Source organism: Stegastes partitus, unplaced genomic scaffold (genome assembly GCF_000690725.1).
Source record: "Stegastes partitus isolate 25-593 unplaced genomic scaffold, Stegastes_partitus-1.0.2 Scaffold140, whole genome shotgun sequence".
Classification (NCBI taxonomy): domain Eukaryota; kingdom Metazoa; phylum Chordata; class Actinopteri; family Pomacentridae; genus Stegastes; species Stegastes partitus.
The window spans coordinates 93,251-111,707 of record NW_007577871.1 but is presented as its reverse complement, the minus strand read 5'-3'; the positions used below and the strand labels follow the sequence as shown (position 1 = coordinate 111,707).

The window sequence follows — 18,457 nt, the reverse complement described above, 5'->3', positions numbered from 1 at the left end:
ATATATATATATATAGGCTGCTGAGGGATACATTTGTGTTTACAGAAAAACTATGCAATCAATTATAAAATTCTATAGAATGCAACCTGTCTGTTTTTTTGGTTTGTTTTTTTAAATCTGAGACCAAATAAAAATAGGCAGCTGTCAATATACATGCATAGACTGCCAAAGTGTAGTCTGCGTCTGAGAAACTCAGGAACATACATTTAAAACAGCTATAGTAATTTCTGAATGACTGTCTTGCAGATCTGTGACTTTGGCCTGGCCCGTGTAGAGGAGTCAGACGAGTCACGGCACATGACTCAGGAAGTGGTGACACAATACTATCGAGCTCCAGAAATCCTTATGGGTAGCCGCCATTATTCCAACTCCATCGATATCTGGTCTGTGGGTTGCATCTTTGCTGAGCTGCTGGGGCGGCGCATCCTCTTCCAAGCCCAAAGTCCCATTCAGCAGGTAACTTATTTTTCTTAGGTAAGACAACATGAGTTAAGAGGTAACTTTTTCATCCTTCAGTGATTTTTTTTTAATAGTCAGGTGGATATAATATAATTTAAATATACTTTTTATATATACCAGTTATGAAAAGAAGTTTGCATACACTTTAAAAGATCATCATGTCACGGCAGTCTTAAGATTTCAGTAATTCCTGTATCTCTTTAATTGTTTATGATGGAATATGTGTCACAGAAAACGATCATGCATTTTTTCATGAATATTTTATACATCTGTAAATACTGTGTATGTATATGTGTGTATATATAGTACATACACATGTAATACTGTTCAAAAAAATTAAGCAACCACTTTGATCTTGCATTAGATCTTGATAAAGAAAAAAATTAAGTTGAAAATCTTTATTAATATACATTGTGTAATTTATTGAGAACAAAATGATCTAAGAATGGTCAGTGAAAACCAAAATGATAAATCCACTGAAGGTTGATTTTAAAATCACACCAAAAATCGAATTGAAAAGTTGAAGGCACAGGTCATTCCACCGTTGTGAAATTTTGTCACAACTCATAATGTGGCTCAGAGGTGTCGATGACCCTTTTCGTGCCTGCATGCACTCCCAACAACTGCTGGGCATACTCCTGATGAGACAGCGGATGGTATCCTGGGGGATTTCTTTCTAGACCTGGATCAGGGCATCAGTCAGCTCCTGCACAGTCTGTGGTGCTACTTTGCAACTTGGAAGCATCAATACATAATGTCCCAGAGGTTCGTAGATGGATTCTGGTCCTGAGAAAATGAGGGCTGGTCAATGGCATCAGTGCCTTCATCATCTAGGAACTGCCTACACACTGACCAGGAATTATCCTGCAATATGAGGAACCCAGGGCCCACTTTCCCAGCGTAAGCTCTGACAATGGGTCTGAGGATTTTGTCCTGATACCAAACAGCAGTCAGGGTAACACTGGAGCTATATGCAACCCTCCACAGGTATGCCTTCCCAGACCATCACTGACCCACCACCATAGCAGTCATGCTGGGTGATGTTGCAGGCAGCATAATGTTTAATATGGTATCTCCAGACTCTTTTACGTCTGTCACATGTGCTCTGCATGAACCTGCTGTGTGCAACTTGAATGGGCTGCTGGTATTGCCTCATGCTACCAGCAGTCATATGGGCACTAGCAAAATGCAGAACTAGACAAACATCAGTCAGGAAGAATAAGGAGAGAAAAATGGTCCACCACGTACAAAACCATTCCCTTTTGGGTTTGTTTGGGATTTTTTTGCTGTTGCATCTCCTGTCCACCTGTTGTCACTTTTATTTTCACCAGAGCAGGTGAAAATGATTCACAATCAATAATGCTTCCTGACTGGACAGATTGATATTCCAGAAGTTTAGCTGAATTGGTGTTATACTGTGATGATAAAGTGTTCACTTCATGTTTTTTAGCGGTGTATATGTTTATATATAAAAAGCAGACAGAAAGTGATCTCCCACACCATATTGTCAAAACAAGACTGCAGTCTGAACCCCCAATAAACTACATTTTTTTCTTTGTTATTTATCTAATTCATGTACTCTTGTTTAATTTCTGCTCAGCGTGACAGTCTCTGCTGCTGTTTTGCTACTCTGATCCGCTCTCATCTGCTCCCTGTTTCACTATGTGTGTCTTCTGTGCTGTGTGCCACGTCTGCACGGAGCAGAGCAGACACAACAGAGCAAAGGAGCGTCAAGTCACGTAAAGATAATTCAAGTTGACAGAACTTGTTACAGCCATGTAGTGTATTTTACAATGCAAGAAGGGGATAATGATTGTGGCTGTAATTTATTTTGTTGGGTCTTGCATCCACAACATTTGTGGTTGTAAATGAAGCACAAAAGGAGAGGTGGTGCTGAAGCCCTTTTTTGTTTTGGTCTGAGATGCTATTGCTCTAGCAGCATCCAGTAGTACTGAATGTTATATACCACGCTGTTAAAGACATATAGTCCTGTGAGTCCCAATATGTAGAAAAAAAAAACCATCTCAGTCTGTTGTCTGTTCTGTGTGTTCCTGTGAATAGCTGGATTTAATCACTGACCTGTTGGGGACTCCTTCTATGGAGGCGATGAGGACGGCATGTGAAGGTGCTCGTGCACACATTCTTAGAGGACCTCACAAACAGGTAAATCATCTTTTTTGCATAGAGCTCTTCTGAAATATTAGAATTATAGAAACATTTTCTGTTTTGCTAATATACAATCAGAGTTCCATGACTCTCCCTCCTGGAACTCTCGCTGGAAATCCTGTTCGGTAAGCATGTCAAGCATCATCTGCAATGCACACTGAATCTGCTCCATGACGTCAATAGAATGATCCTTCAACTTGAATTTCTCTTTGGAGAAGAGAAGGAAGTTGTAGGAGCCCAAATCTTGGAAGCTGGGTGGGTGTGGGCCATTGATTATGTTGTTGTGGCCACAATATCTGCTACTTAATCTGCTGTCAGAGGATGTGCACACAATCGGAGCACCAAACTGCCATTGTACCCCGCTTCAGGTCATTTGCGCCACGTTTCCACCTGCACCTTAGGACATAAAAAGCCTAACCCTCAGGGATGAATTCACTTTACATCAGCTCTTGAATGTCAAAGGATGTGATAAGGATGGTTTCCTTACCTGACGCACCTTCCTTAGTCATGACGACTGCAGCTCTTCCACCATGAAAACTGCAGTTTGGGCTCTGTCTCAGAGTTGCACGTCCACCTCTCTTCTCCAGTGGTGATCCTCCTCATGAAGGTTCACTCCTTACTCTTCACTCCGGCTTACTGACACAGAATGTGATGTTTGCTTCCTTGCTCCGGTTTGAGGTCCATGGTAAAACTGCAATAATAATTGATACTGTTTTTGTTGTTCTAACATTAGATTCATCCTTGAAATGGACCACTTTACTTTTTCATAAATGATGGTCCTGACCAGCTCCCCCTGTAATGCCAGTTGTTTAGCCATCATTCTGAATGGTAATCACTCCACACAAGTTCCTTCACCTTCTGGATGTTGGTATCAGTTACTGTTGTTGAACGACATCCTGGTTTTGGGTCATTTTCCACGCCGCGTGCCCCATTCTGAACCCGTTGTGCTCTCATAGACACATCTGTGGGACATTATTAGCTCCCTATACTCATCCTTCAGCATGGCAAGGGTTTCTGCTGGAGTTTTTTCCAAGTTAGCCAAGAACTTGATGTTAGTCCTTTGCTCAAGGTTCATTCTGTGACAGAGGGCTATTGACTGGAGCTTGAAACCCACCTGTGAAACAAAAGATCATAGGTCAATTGAAGTATTACTTTTCTCATGCAGTGTTGAGATGTTGGGCAACACTATGATGTACTTCATTATTGTGTGGCTGCTGTATCATGTGATCAGCAACCAGTGTTTCCTTTCCTTTTTGTTGGATCTATTTAAGATATGCCACAATCTTGAAGTGACAGGTGGAGATCATTAATGCTGTAATGTTTATTTTGCCTGCAGCCATCCCTTCCTGTTCTGTACACACTCTCCAGCCAAGCAACCCATGAAGCAGTCCATCTCCTCTGCAGGATGCTAGTGTTTGATCCGGTGAGTCATTCTGCTATACATAGTTTTGCATGATATTTTGATAATAAGTGAAGCCTGCTAATGGAGTCCCTTAAGTACAGTCAATTTGTATAATGGTGTACACAGTCTGCTTTGACTTTGTGTCTGTTTGACGAAAGTATCAGATTAAAGCCGTTTTGATTGTCATAGGATATACACAAGTGCTTCAGTTTTAAAGAACCACAACAATTAGAATTATGGCCAGAAGTTTCCTTAATTTTATACCGAACAAAATCATGAATATCTACGATAAGCCTACTCTAAAGGACATTTCCATGATTTGAGCTCTGAGGTAAATATATATTTAAACAACCTGTGACATCCAAAGTTGATTCAATCTGAGCCCTTAGTGCTATATCACTGACACCTTCCTCAGCTTTCTTTAAGTCTCCTTTTAATGCATCTGTTAAAGAAAGAACAAAAACATTACTTGTTTAAAAATACATTTTGGGTGATTACAGAACATATACATCACAGAATATTTCATCTGAGGCTGAGGATAAAATTTATTAAACCTGTCTAAACTTACTCAAAGAACCGGGGAACCAATAATCATTCAGAGCTTTGTGAAGACATTTAAAGTACAAAGGCATGTAGAATAGAAGTCATAGCACTCTGCATCCACTGGTTTCATGATAACAAATCAAATAATCAGAAGAACATGGACATGGTGGCTTGTGGTCTGTGTAGTCATGGCTTCTAATAGTAGTATGGTATAGACAGTGAACCACAGTCTTGTCTCTGTGGCAGGTCTTCATTTACCTCATCTCAGTCAACAAGTTGATAATGAACCAATATGTCCACTTTGATAAACACATGATACTTGGTCTCAGCTGGCTTCTTTTAACTGAAGGTAATTGAAACAAGATTACTGTAGCTGTACCCAGTCTGATTTTTAGAACATTATATAATACATGCTCATTAATGCACAAACTTATCTAGTGTTCAATCAAATCCTGGTCCAACAACTTTACTGAGAAGAAAGACTTTGGCTCCAAATGGACTTTGGTGCAGATTGTAGTCTGAAAGGAAACAGAACTTGTTTTATTAAAGTTGTCTTGGGATTTTAGTATGAATTTAAAAGGTAAACTTCTGATAAGTCCATTTTCTGTTCCTAAAGTGAATGAGGCAATCCTATAGTCGACCTGCATAAGTGATGTTAAGATAAATCTTTTGGTAGTCACAGCAACACAGGCGTGTCAGCCTGTCAGTGTTTGGGTTTCAACCTTCATGTTAGACAGACTTGCCTTGTTTTGACTAAAACTAAAATGCAACAGTGGATCAATTTTTCCTTTGGTTTGGATCAAATGAACCAGAGTACAGGTTTGAAACCAGTTGTGCTTAAAACTAGAACTTATCATAGTGATGAGAGGCGTGTATGTCAGTGAGCAGTGGAACAGTTTTGTGGAGTAAGTAACTTTGTTTATTTGATGTGTGATCTAAAAGGAGAAAACTCCATCTTCTCCAAAAAATTATCTGTCATGCTACTTTATGCATGAACAGATCATATATCTATTTAAGTTGCAACTACATCAGATGTAGTTCATATTACTGTTGTGTTTGGCATGCAGGGGTTGAGCAAAAATGTTAAAGTGCTTAATCGCATAGATCATTCCTTCAGAGACTGTACTAATCATTCATTTATCAGCAGCTGTTTACTGGGATGTTTACCATTTTGTTAATTTTTCATTAATTTAAGTTACAATTGTCACGCTGTTCCTTAGTTGATTTTTTTTTTTTTTTCATCAGCTCCTTCCCAAATGTATTTTGAGGCTAAGGAATATAAAAAATAAAGTTAGTAATACATCTAATTTGTGCATGCGGTCTCCAGTCAAAAAGGATTTCAGCCAAGGACGCCCTGGCTCACCCTTACCTGGATGAGGGTCGACTTCGGTACCACACATGCATGTGCAAATGCTGCTTCACCACATCCTCTGGCCGTGTTTACACCAGCGACTTTGAGCCTGTCACAAACCCCAAATTTGATGATGGCTTTGAGAAGAACCTGAGCTCTGTGAGACAGGTCAAAGGTAAGTTTGTCTGCTGGTGACCTCTCTGTTATTAGTCCTAAGACATTTCAGCATACACAAAGAGATTTTAAAAAGAGCAATTACTGACCCATAGAATTTATTTTTACTTTTTTTTCTTTTTGAACTTGGTGATCACACAGAAATCCCACCTTTGAACTCTGTGTATGACTTCTCATTCGCTCCCAGAATTAGTTTGGAGGTCCAGTTGCAACATTAGTTCAAGTGATGAAGAAGATTGTGATTGCAGTTCACATTTGTACAACAACATCATTAAAAGTAAACCTGACCCACAGTGTTCTGAAATACATTGTGCATGTGTAGACTGTATTTCCTACCTCATTAAGCATTTGCTGATTGGTTTACTCACTTGAAGTGTACTTCTTCTCTGCCTTGCTACTGTATGCCTCCTGCATCTCACCACTGGCAGCTGTTAACCATCAGCCGCAATCACATGTCTTCATGTACATGCATGATGCAAACAAAACAGGGACCCCCTTGAAAACCATTGGTCCACGGTGCTAGCAGTGGTAGACTCATTAACTGGAGTTCAGTGGTCACAGGAAACTTCTTCATTTCTGATAAAACAATCAAGACAGACTTAAGTTACAATTTGGGGGCTGCTTCTGCCTTGTCTGACAAAGAATTGAAACTGGATATTTGAAAGGCAGTTTTAGGTGAAAGAAATCATCTGAACACTAATAAAGTAAGGAAAGATTTGATTTCATATAAATATGAGTTTGCTTAAAGAATTAACTAATGTTGAAGAAATGTTAAACATTCCTACATGTTAGGTTAAAATAAGTAAGAAATGCTGGTCTGTCTGTTTTCCTCACAGAGATCATCCATCAGTTCATTTTGGAACAGCAAAAGGGGAGTCGAGTACCACTCTGCATTAACCCTCAATCAGCTGCTTTTAAAAGCTTCATCAGGTAGGAGGCCTTTTAATTCACAGCAGTATAAAATGTCATAGAACTAAAGATTGTGTATGTGCTGATAACACTTTAAGTCAATGATTTGTTTGTTTTACCTATTGGTGGAGTTTGGCTAGCAGTTTTCCTGCGTCCAGTCTTTTTGCTAATCTACACTGCTCAAAAAAAATTAAGGGAACACTTGGGTCTTGCATCAGAGCTCAATGAGCAAAAGCTTCAAGTTGAAAATCTTTATTGATGTACATTGTGTAATTCATTGAGAACAAAATGATGTAAGAATAGTCAGTGGAAACCAAAATAATTAACCCATTGAGCGGTAGATTCAAAATCACACCAAAAATCAAAGTAAAAAATTTAATGAATTTCATCACAACAACTCATAATGTAGCTCAGAAGTGTCGATGACCCCCTTATGCCTGCATGCACTCCTGACAACTGCTGGGCGTATTCCTGATGAGACAGCCAATGGTATCCTGGGGGATTTCTTCCAAGACCTGGGTCAGGGCATCAATGAGCTCCTGTACAGTCTACTGGCAGGTGCTACTTGGCACCAGTCAATGGCGTCAATGCCTTCATCGTCCAGGAAATGCCTACACACTGTGGCCACATGAGGTTGGGCATTGTCTTACAATATGAGGAACTCAGGGCCCACTTCCCCAGTGTAAGGTCTGATGATGGGTCTGAGGATTTTATCCTGATACCTAACAACAGTCAGGATACCACTGACTAGCACATGGAGGTATATGTGACACTCCACAGATATGCCTCCTCAGACCATCACTGACCCACCACCAAACCAGTTATGCTGGATGATGTTGCAGGCAGCATAATGTTTAATATAACAAGGGGGAGAGACCTCACTCCTCCCTCCCCCAAGGTCCAAGTACAATGTAACTGCATTTATAGAAAACACAAACCCTTTTCCTATTGGCTCGCCATAAAGAGGTTGTAAGTTTATAGTGTCCACACCATGTAAGAAACCTGAGGTCATCTTTCAAAAGTCAAAACCCTTTAAAGGGTAAGCATACCTACTCTAGTTGACCTCAAACCTTAGCCTTTTTGACCCCTAGGTAACTCTTCTATTATTAGGCTTCAGCAAAGTTTCAGAACAACAAAGATACATTTACATAAAATGAAAAACCGATACTAAATGATAACCCTCATGGTTGATATCATGTTCACATTCCTTCCTTATCATTTATTATATGATAACCCCAAGGTTATTGTTATACAGTTTGTAAGAGCGACGCTGTAAAGGCTGAGAATTCATTAGCAGAATCTGTATCTTTTCTTTTACCACAAATAATTTCTTCTTAGTCAAGTACCAACACTGAATAGTTTCAGATCAACAAAGATACATTTACATGAAAAAAAAAAAACAGATAATAAATAATAACCTAAGAGCTCATGGTTGATTTTACTTTCACAATGCCTATCGAGCTGCACAGTTCTGGCCTGTGAGCACAGGTCTGTCTGGAGAACGTCGGGCCTTAATGCCTAGTAGATACCTCAAACCATCTTGCAATGGCATGTATAGATGCACCATTCCGGACGAGCTGGACTACCTAATGGGCTGCTGGTACTGCCTCATGCTACCAGCAGTCATATGGACACGAGCAAAATGCAAAACTAGTGAAAAATCACTCAGGAAGGATATGGAGAGAAAAAATGGTCTATGGCCATCACCTGCAAAATCATTCCCCATTAGGGTTTGTCTTGCTGTTGCATCTCCTGTCCTGTCACTTTTATTTTCACCAGACTAGGTGAAAGGATTCACAATCAATTACGCTTCTTAACTGTACATGTTGATGTGCCAGACGTTTGGTGAAATTGGTGTTATACTGTGATGATAAAGTGTCCCCTTCATTTTTTTGAGCAGCGTAGGTTAACTAAGTCATATGCCCGTTGCACATACATTACATAGATATCGGTATTATCTGCATCTGAGTGAAACACTAACTGAGTCTTTCCCAGAATTTTGAAGAGCTTCTTGGTGCTGCTATTCCTTCCTATTATCTAGCATTTCAACACTTGTTGTAAATAAAGCGAAAAATTTGAAATTCACAATATATAAAACAGTAACAGAGCTTTTTCACAGCAGACAATTTGTCATAGGTGCAACATAGATACTCATATTCATGCTGGTTCTGTTGCAATAAAAGTTCTAGCAAGTCATAACAGCGAACCAGCATGCACAACAAATGGACCTCAGTGATGTGGATTCCTGCCATCATTAATACAACTTTTCTTTTCTGCTATGATGTGTAAAAATGTCAGCTGTAAAAAAGGCCGATTCTTAGTTTCCTAACTGCAGTACCTAATGTTGGTGGTTTTAACTCTTTAGGGTCATTCATTTCCAGTTAATGTATTTGCTAATATTTGGAAAGTGAGCGTATTTTCATCCTCTATCTTTTGTGAAACACAATATAATTAATCAGAACGATTGAATACATTTTTTGAGTGAATTGAAACGTGAATAGCTAATATTACCTTTACCCACTTGTTGGCCTGCTTTTGAATAGTTCCACAGTGGCTCAGCCCTCTGAAATGCCTCCATCTCCGCTGGTGTGGGAATAGCTGCTGCTGTGTGTCATCATCTTTCCCAACTGACAAGCTGCTAAACTGGGAACAAGAACTCAACATCTTCTATCATCTGCGTAGCATTTCACTGGAGAGCAGGACTCACAGGTCTGCTGTGTTTATGCTGAAATATGGAACAAATGAAGAGAAATCTACTGATAATTGCTTTATCGAGAGTATTAGAGGGTTTGGTAGGCAAAAGAGTGAGACACTCTTTGCTCTGTAGACCAAATGTGAATGTTTTAAACAAACCCTACTGATTACTTACAGGTAGACAAGATTTAATAATTATACAGTGAAGTACATTTGTTTTGCTTTATGCATTAATACAAATTCTTAAAAGAAGATGTGTATTCCAATCACAAACTGATTAATTCCCCATACAATTAGGCTCCTCTGCCTTATTTTGCCCACCTTCACCGCTGTAATAGGTAATTGACTTTGCTTCTTATTCAGACAATCTGTTATAATTGTGTTGGTACTCCCCATATTTTATAAGACTATGCCTTCTGGCACATTAATATGTTAATGTTTTGAAAATAAGTTGTTACAAGTTTATCCCCCTGTGCCCCACCCCCACCCCCACGCCCTGCATATTTGGTTTTTATTCATGTAACACTTAATTTGCCAAAGATCAGGAGCCTCATGTATAAATAATGCATAAATATTAAGATTGTGTGCAAATTTGCAAGGTTTTGGATTCATGCTATTATTCAATTTCTTTTTGATATTTACTTATTTGTTTGACAGGGCCAGTGCTCATCTACAAAAAATTAGTTGGTTCTTCAGGCAAATTTTTTGTCTGTTACCTGTGACCAGTTCTTGAAAAGACACCCTAAAATTACAATAAAATTATTTGTTATGTAGCAGGACAGACAATCATATCAGGCCACATTTTGAAGCATCAGCTATTTAAACAAACTAGTTCACATGATGTTTTGTGAAGTTAAAGATGCTTCTACCTGCTCCAAATGGCCTACCTTGAAGGCTGAGTGAACATCCTGCCATCATAACCTCATCCATCTCAGTCACACTGCGTTCTGGTCGTCTGTCTAACAGTTTCTGTTTCTGTTGTTACAACACCAACTTTAAAAAATTGTTGGATGCACCCTCCTATAGTTTTGACATCAGAAAGCTAGATGCAGGTTCAGACAGTGTAAAAGGACCTGACAGCCACTGTGTTTAGAATGCTCCAGGGTTAGGGGTTCTCAACACACTAGTCATTACAACTTTAGAAGGAGGTAATCTGTCTGTCAGCTTCTTTTACAGTTCTCCTGTCCTTAGCAGCCAAAATGGATAGGTACAGCTTTAAACTGGAAGTATAAAGTATTTTAATGTCATGCATAATCCTACGTTTTCATCATTTCATAGTTTCTAACCTTTTACAGCTTCCTTCCATGTAGAACGCACTTATAAGTTTGATTCACAGCTTCAGTCGTTTACTTATAAAACCACAACATGGCACTTTTGTTTGTCGTCCAGGCAAAATATTATGGATGTGAACTAAATGAATTACAACTAAATTTTTAATGTCCGCATCAGACATTTACACTGTTCACAGTTATTGTCAAAGAAGAAACACAAATCCAGAAATGTAAAATGTGTAATGTATAAAAAGAACACACACATAGAGGAATGTAATTATTGACAAGATATAGTTTTACATATACTGTATATCTGTTCAAACAAGTACATCTATGCATGTATCTGCTATTTTGCGTATGATTTCAGTGATGAATGTATGCAACTGTTTATACATGAGGCCCCAAAATAGTAACGACAATAAGCCTGTCCCAATTTGTAAACCTTTCTCAGTAATTGTAGAAAGGCTCAGGCATCACCTGATTAAAGCAACTGCAGCTTTATTTCTGGTTTAATTGATGAAACTGTTATCGCAGTGTAGGTTAGAACAATGTTCTGCTAAATTTAAATGGGATCTGCTTGGTTGGTTGGAATAGTGTTTTGTTATTGAGATAATTGAACTTGAAGGTGAAAGTTTAACTTGCATGCAACACAAAGAACAATTGAACTTTTCATTGAATGGGAAATATGTTGAAGAAGGGATCAGAGTAAAAGCTATCCTTATACTATGCCCTGCTTCCAAATTACACAACACTGCTCCTGTGACTTCAGAGAGCATACAGTCAGTGACTGTACTGATGAAGGGAAAAGGAGCAGAACAGGAAATTCTAGTGTTTCTCCAGTCCCCTTCTTTGACCAGCCATAACTATTGTACCACTAATACTCACTTCATGAGTGGCATAGGGGTAAACAGTTCGATCAGCCTAACTGAGTACTTTTTCTTTTTTTTGTTGTGAAGGAATGTGTATTGTCTACTTGTGTGCCTCCTAAAGTCTCTGCTTGAATAGTAAGATAACTATTCACACAATCAGCCAATCTGAGCAAATTTTACCCCAAAGAATATGAAGAGAAATATTCCTGGTTTAAACTTCACTGAACTGAAATGTCAGTTTTCTAGTGTTCCTCTGTGATCTTTGCTTGACTTGCTGTCTGTAAATAGCACTTGAACTGAGCTGAATGAAGACAGATTTAGAAACATAGATACCTCCTTGGCTGCTGCTGTATGTCACTGCTGTGCATCTCCACGTTCACCATCCACTAATCAGGATCCACTAATGAATAAATATAATATGTATTGACAGATGCAGACTCTGCATGTCCCAAAAGAAGTTGTGGCCATTCGGGGTTTAAAATTTGGGCATATAACTGATTAGATCTGCTCTTTTAACTGAATTAGGTTCCAATAAGTAACCATTTATTACTTAAACACATTTCATTTGCGTACTTGCAGATATTTGCTGCCCCAATATGGTAACCATGCAGATGCACGTCAAATTGCAAGCACTGTATCTACATTTCTATATCTGTTTAAATGATAACCTGTAAATCCTGCTAGCCATTCTAGTGTTTTCAGTTCTTCACAGTCTGGCTCTTATTTTTGTGCAGTTGGCCATCGTTTCTGTCGTATGAAAACATTTTGGTCACACCGACATGTTAATAGTCTGCTTTCAGTTGGGAAGGGACCACTGTTGTTTGTTATCCCGCTCATTCTGCCAACATTTCCTGTCTTACAGCAGCATTCACAACTGATTGTGCCATCTGAACCACTTCCTTGGCATAAACACAAAGAAAATAGTATAAGTTACTTCTCGAATGGTCTGTTGGGAACCAGATTTCTAGGATTTGCTTCAAACCTGTCTGGTTGTTTGACTCATCTATGTCTGATCAAAGGTCTTTTTTTTTTAAACTTTATTTTACTTTTTTGCAATCTCACTTCACAGACAACATCAAAAGAATGAACAGTAGTAAATACATTTGTTCAAAGGATATGTAAAGTACAAATGGAAAAGTATGTTATGGGCTTAGTTAATTTGCTTTTATACTCCCTCCATGCTTTTCCAGACAGTGTAAGGAATAAACAGGTCTCCATTGTTTTTGACATATTTTAAAGACATAATTCATGTTCTGTCATGTTAAACATATCTAATAGATGCTTAGCAGAATAGCGGCAGCATGTCAGTAGCAGTAAAGTAGAAACAAGGATCCAATTAGATCTACATAATCTTAACTTTAGACCAGTGATGCTGATGTACAGATTTTAATAGACCAGCTGACATGTTTAAACTGAGTGAGATGGACAACTTCTCTGTTATTTTATTATATATTTATTAGGTCTCATCTGAAATTTTTTTTATCCATATTTCGTTTTAACTTATAGTACCCATTTTGTTTTCTCTCTTGGTCGTAAACCCAAGGCCACAGCTATGTGTGTGTCATCCAATGACTAATAGGGATGATGGCCAACACTATGAGAATCAGACCCAGATTGTGAAAAATAACCCACCTCAACAAGCATAGAAGAAGACAGTGGGCGTATGGTAGCTTAATTTACGCAAGATCAAATCTTCCCTTGGAGCCCACCTATGTAAAAAGATGTCTGTTCTACTTGTTCTTCTTCAGACTTTAAGGATAAATGGGGAACTGACATCACGATGTCTTAAAATGAAAAGAAATGGAACCAAGATAAAGAACCAGCTAAACCAGCAATATCCCTCTTAAGGTGGTAATTCTTTGTATTGAATTGCATTCAAGAAGCTCACCATAGAAGAGAAGCAAGTAGCATTTGAATGACACATAAATGATAGCATGGTCTCATCTATATGGGTTTTTATATATAATGTAATCCAGTGCAAAAGAGTGCCACTGCTCCTCCTCATACATGTACACTGTCTCCAGAAAAAAAGAGCTTTGAAGTAAATTATTTAATATATTTTTAGAATTGTTTTTTATTCCTGTTCTTGTGTCCTATGGCATGCATTATTCTCACACCTCAAAGTATGATCATGTATATATGTTAAATAGAGAAGCAAATCTATACACCAACCTAAAGAACAATACTACTGTATAGAAATTGTATTAGCCTGCACATTTCGAGGGCTGTGAAGTTCATCTTATTTTTAAAAACTTGCATACAAATGTATATATTTTCTTGATTTTTACCCTGCAACTAGGATGTGTAGAGGACAACAAATCCTGTAATGATTCACAGAATACACAGTCATGTTAACTGTAACTTGTGTGTACAGCAGAGTTGTAGATATATCTAAGGAGAAGCCTTTTTTGTTATTGTTAATTATTTCATCACAGCAACACTGTGAATATGTATATAAAGGATTTACTGTGTTGGTCTCTACCTCTGAGCTCAATAACTTGGCTTTGTTTACCTCCACACATTTCTGGTTTCATGTGGGGATGAATTACAAACACTTGAATGTCTATTCAAGATTTTATACTGAAATAATAAAATATACCCAACCCCACCCCACCCCTTTTTTTGACACCGTCGAAGTGCAAAGCATCCCCCTGAAGTTTTGAATTTCTCTGATGTTTGTATTATTGTATGGCAAAGCCCTACCAATAGCCCAGGGTTACCTGACTGTTAGTCAATTTTCACTCTTTGATAGAATAAGACCTAATGGGGAGGGAAAGCCATTGTTTTTGCCACAGTGGCTGTGTTCAAAGCTCAATGTCAAATGATTTGATTTGATGATTTGATGCAAAGACTACTTTTGAAATTTCACACAACAAACAACAAACAGCTTGGGATATTTTTAGGCTACTGATTGGCCACAGACCAGTGTATTTTTTTTTGTCTGTGTTTGGTTTTTTTTGTGTGTGTGTTTCTTTTTTGGTAGGTTGTACTTTATGGGGCTGGAGGACAACAGCATTTCATTGAATCAGAATCCAGTATTGGAGCCACCTATTGAAGTCTTATACATTCTAGTACCTTAGTTTAGGTTTGGCTTTCAATATTTCCAAGATGATGTGCAATTACTATGGCCTCAGAAGCGCTGAGTTGAATCGCCTCAAAATGCACCAACACACACAACGTACGAATGAAGTATGCTAAGCAAAATCTCTCCACAGACATCTAATGTTTGGAAGCACATCCACTTTGTGTTATCACAGCATTAAAAACATACAGAAAGTAGAAAAGTAGAGGTGTCTTTTTCTTTTCATTATTTAGCATGATTGGATACTTTTTTATTTATTTTGCACTTTATATGTCAGTGGATGTTTAGCCCGTTATGGTTAAAGAAGGCAAATTGATGCTACATTGTTGTTCCTTATGTTATTCAAATTATTGGTTATTTTTAATATAGGCCTGTAAGAAAATAAAAAGCTTATTTACGTATCAGCTGGTTAATACACATGAATGTTCATCTATTTTAATGACCTCTTAAATGTTCAAATAGCAGACAAGCAGAAATTGACACAGGGCATGACTGAATATTAGATTCGGAATCATATTGTGTATGCGTAAGAGTATTAGTGATAGAACACAGCGTTTAAGAAATAAAAACTGAAACCAGTCCGCGCTATACGGTACATACCAGCATATAGCATCACATTTTGTAGGCAACCTCTGGGGTCAAATCTGAGAATTCCAGCCTCAAGGATAGCCTTAGAAATCACTCTTTTTTGCTTAAAATCTTCATGCTTGAAATGTTTGCTACTAATAAAGAGCACGGAATTGTATAATATATCTAAAGTGAATAAGTGATTTGTCAGTAGCTCCTGATCTTTTTTAACTGATTATGGGTTTTGATGTGAATCAGCTGTTTAAGTCTAGCCCTAGCATTATACACATTTTTATATTTTATTTTTTTTATTTATGCAGTTGTGATTGACTGCAGGATGGTTGTTTTCAGATAACAAAAATAAAAGCATGTCCCATCTGTTGCACATGAAACCAACCACGAAAGACAGCAGCAGAAACACTTGTGTGAACACATTGTTACAACAGAAGTTTCTCGGGGACACTAACGACCACTAAATTACACCAGAAGCCACAACATTAAAACCACCGGTTTAACATTGGGTACATCCCCCCCATGCCACCAAAACAGCTATGGGCACTACGGACTTCCGATGATGTGCTGTGCCATCAGGCAAAGAATGTATTAGCATCAGATCCTTCAAGTCCTGGAAGTTGCAAAGTGGGGCTCAATGGACTTGTTTTTCCAGCACAATCCCACACTTTAGGTCAGACAGAGATCTAGGAATGTGGCTTCCAAATCAACACCTTAAACTCTGTGTCATATTCCCCAAGTTCCTGAACAATTTTGGCAATGTAGCTGGGAGTTTTATCCTGTTGAAGAGGCCATCTGAAAATACTGATTCCATGAAGGGGTGTACATGGTCTGTGACATGGTGTACTATGGAATTAACATCTACTGCAAGACTAACTAATGCAGCCCTTACTCTCCAGACACATCAGTGAGCGTTGAGGTGCCCATAACCTGCTGCCAGTTCAGTGGTTGATTCTTCTTTAACGACTTTTAGTAGTAGCTCTTGTTTACCAGGAACATCCCACAACGACTGTTGTTTCAAGATTCTCTGACCCTGTCATCTATCCATCACAAACTGGGCTTTGCCAGTGTAACACTGCTACCTATTTGGAGACCTGACTGACCTTGACAGGTACTGTTGGAACAAGAAAATCAGTGTTATTCACTCCATCTGTTCATGTTTTTAATGTTGTTGCTGATCAGTGCATGCACCTTGTAACATTTTCATTATGGGATTATGAACATATCTGTGCTAACTTGCTGTCCTACTGCCATATTCACCCTATGGCCTGAAAACAGCTTTTGCGCCTGTTACCTGGGGCCAATTAACATGTCTTACTGAAATTAAGATTAGTTTGACCTAAAGGTGAAAGACACATTAATAAGCAGTGTTTCTGAATGTAACTGAACAACAACAACTACTGATCACAGTGAGACCAAATTCAGATTCTGACTCAAGTCCAATTCAACTACCAGGTTTGCTACAAAGTTTGAGACCTCAGTTTGAGTCTGTGTAGACTTCTGTTAACAATGGTCATTTTGTAGCCTGCAGGTCTTTGGAAAAAATGACCTTCACAACAGATAAAATCCAGCAAATTAGAAGCTAGCAAGTCCTGCTTCCCAAAAAGCCCCCTACTCCAACAGTTTTTTTTAGTGGTATTGTTAATACAGCCTTTTACTAATCACTGGTGTGTTCGTCAGGAGTTAGTGTCCTCTGGAAATGTCATTCATGTTGTAACTTGGTTATAGTACATTGTTGAGTACATTTTTTTGTGTGTGCCATCTATGCCTTGTCACACTGGTGAAAGTGTTTTTCCATCTGTTTCATTTTTGTTATTCAGTTCTTTCTAAATTTGACAAACTTTCAGTACATTGAGCCATTCTATTATTGTCCAAAGCATAAAATTACAAGATGTAGCTCCTGTTCAATGAGTACATGATTATTTTTCCAAAAAGGCTTTGTTATGGGTTTACCCTGATGAGGCTTGTAGTTTGTTATCGGTCACATGGCCAAAGTTATAAGATGGCAGTGTGTTATTTATTGTAGATTATCCCATACCTGTTCAAAGAAGGAATATTCTGTGCAAAGGAGCTAATAGAAGTGAAGCATACTGTGGGTATTTTGTTGGAAACTGAATGGGAATTTTCTCAGGAATGAACACAACTAGCAGTGGTGGCTCTCCCTCCCCATCCTGTATGAACTCTGTGTAGATTCTAGTTGTTTTATTTTGCTTTGGAATGAAGTACTTGAATCAAATGATACTCATTTTGGAAAATTGTAGAGTAATAACTGGCAAACTTTATGTAACAGACTAACCACATTTCAGCAACTACTGGACTATTTGAAATGATATAATTTGCTGTCCTAAACAATGTTTGTATATTTGATGTTTTAATCAGATGCATTGTAATTTGAATAAACTAGCAGTATATACAGTACATAGATGTATCTTTAAACTCTGCGTTTATGCACTGTAAATCAGAGTCAATGACAAGGTATCCAGTTGACAGTTGTGAGGTTTACCTTAAAAGTTCCATCTGGAAAATAATGGTGAAAATATTAAATGTGACATTTAAAGAATGCCAAGGCTTGTTGTCCATACTCCTCATAATGCAAAAACAGAGGAGAAGTTCACACAGCACAAGATCACACGTAATGAAGTTTTGGTTCCCCAAGTTTGCATCTAGCCTAGAATACCATGCTAACAACCTGATGGAATTAAGTATGTTTAATTTATTTTGTTTATTGTTTTATAATAATAAATAAATAATAAATTGTTTTTATTCTATTAGAATTTAGGCTCATAGCTGCTTAACTTTAACATGATACATTTTTAAAATGTACTATCAAAGGTGTTACTTCCTCTTCACTCTGAAGTTTCTGGTTGATTTTCTGTGAGCAGCAGTGACATCAGTGCTGTGTGGATCCTTCTCTTGTGTGTGGGAAAATTCATTTTTAACCTGTGTGAGTCAATACCC

General features: G+C 38.2%; 1 protein-coding gene across 1 annotated transcript in view; it reads left to right on the top strand.

Moving 5' to 3' along the window:
• The window catches only part of nlk2 (nemo-like kinase, type 2), a 39,680-nt gene extending 21,621 nt beyond the window's left edge, over positions 1–18,059 (top strand). The window contains exons 6-11 of the mRNA XM_008278968.1: positions 247–456; positions 2,521–2,622; positions 3,962–4,048; positions 5,898–6,096; positions 6,932–7,025; positions 9,548–18,059. Of these exons, the coding sequence (XP_008277190.1) occupies positions 247–456; positions 2,521–2,622; positions 3,962–4,048; positions 5,898–6,096; positions 6,932–7,025; positions 9,548–9,602 (747 nt within the window). The 3' untranslated portion in view covers positions 9,603–18,059. The remainder of the gene's footprint in view (positions 1–246; positions 457–2,520; positions 2,623–3,961; positions 4,049–5,897; positions 6,097–6,931; positions 7,026–9,547) is intronic.
• Positions 18,060–18,457: the final 398 nt, after the last annotated feature.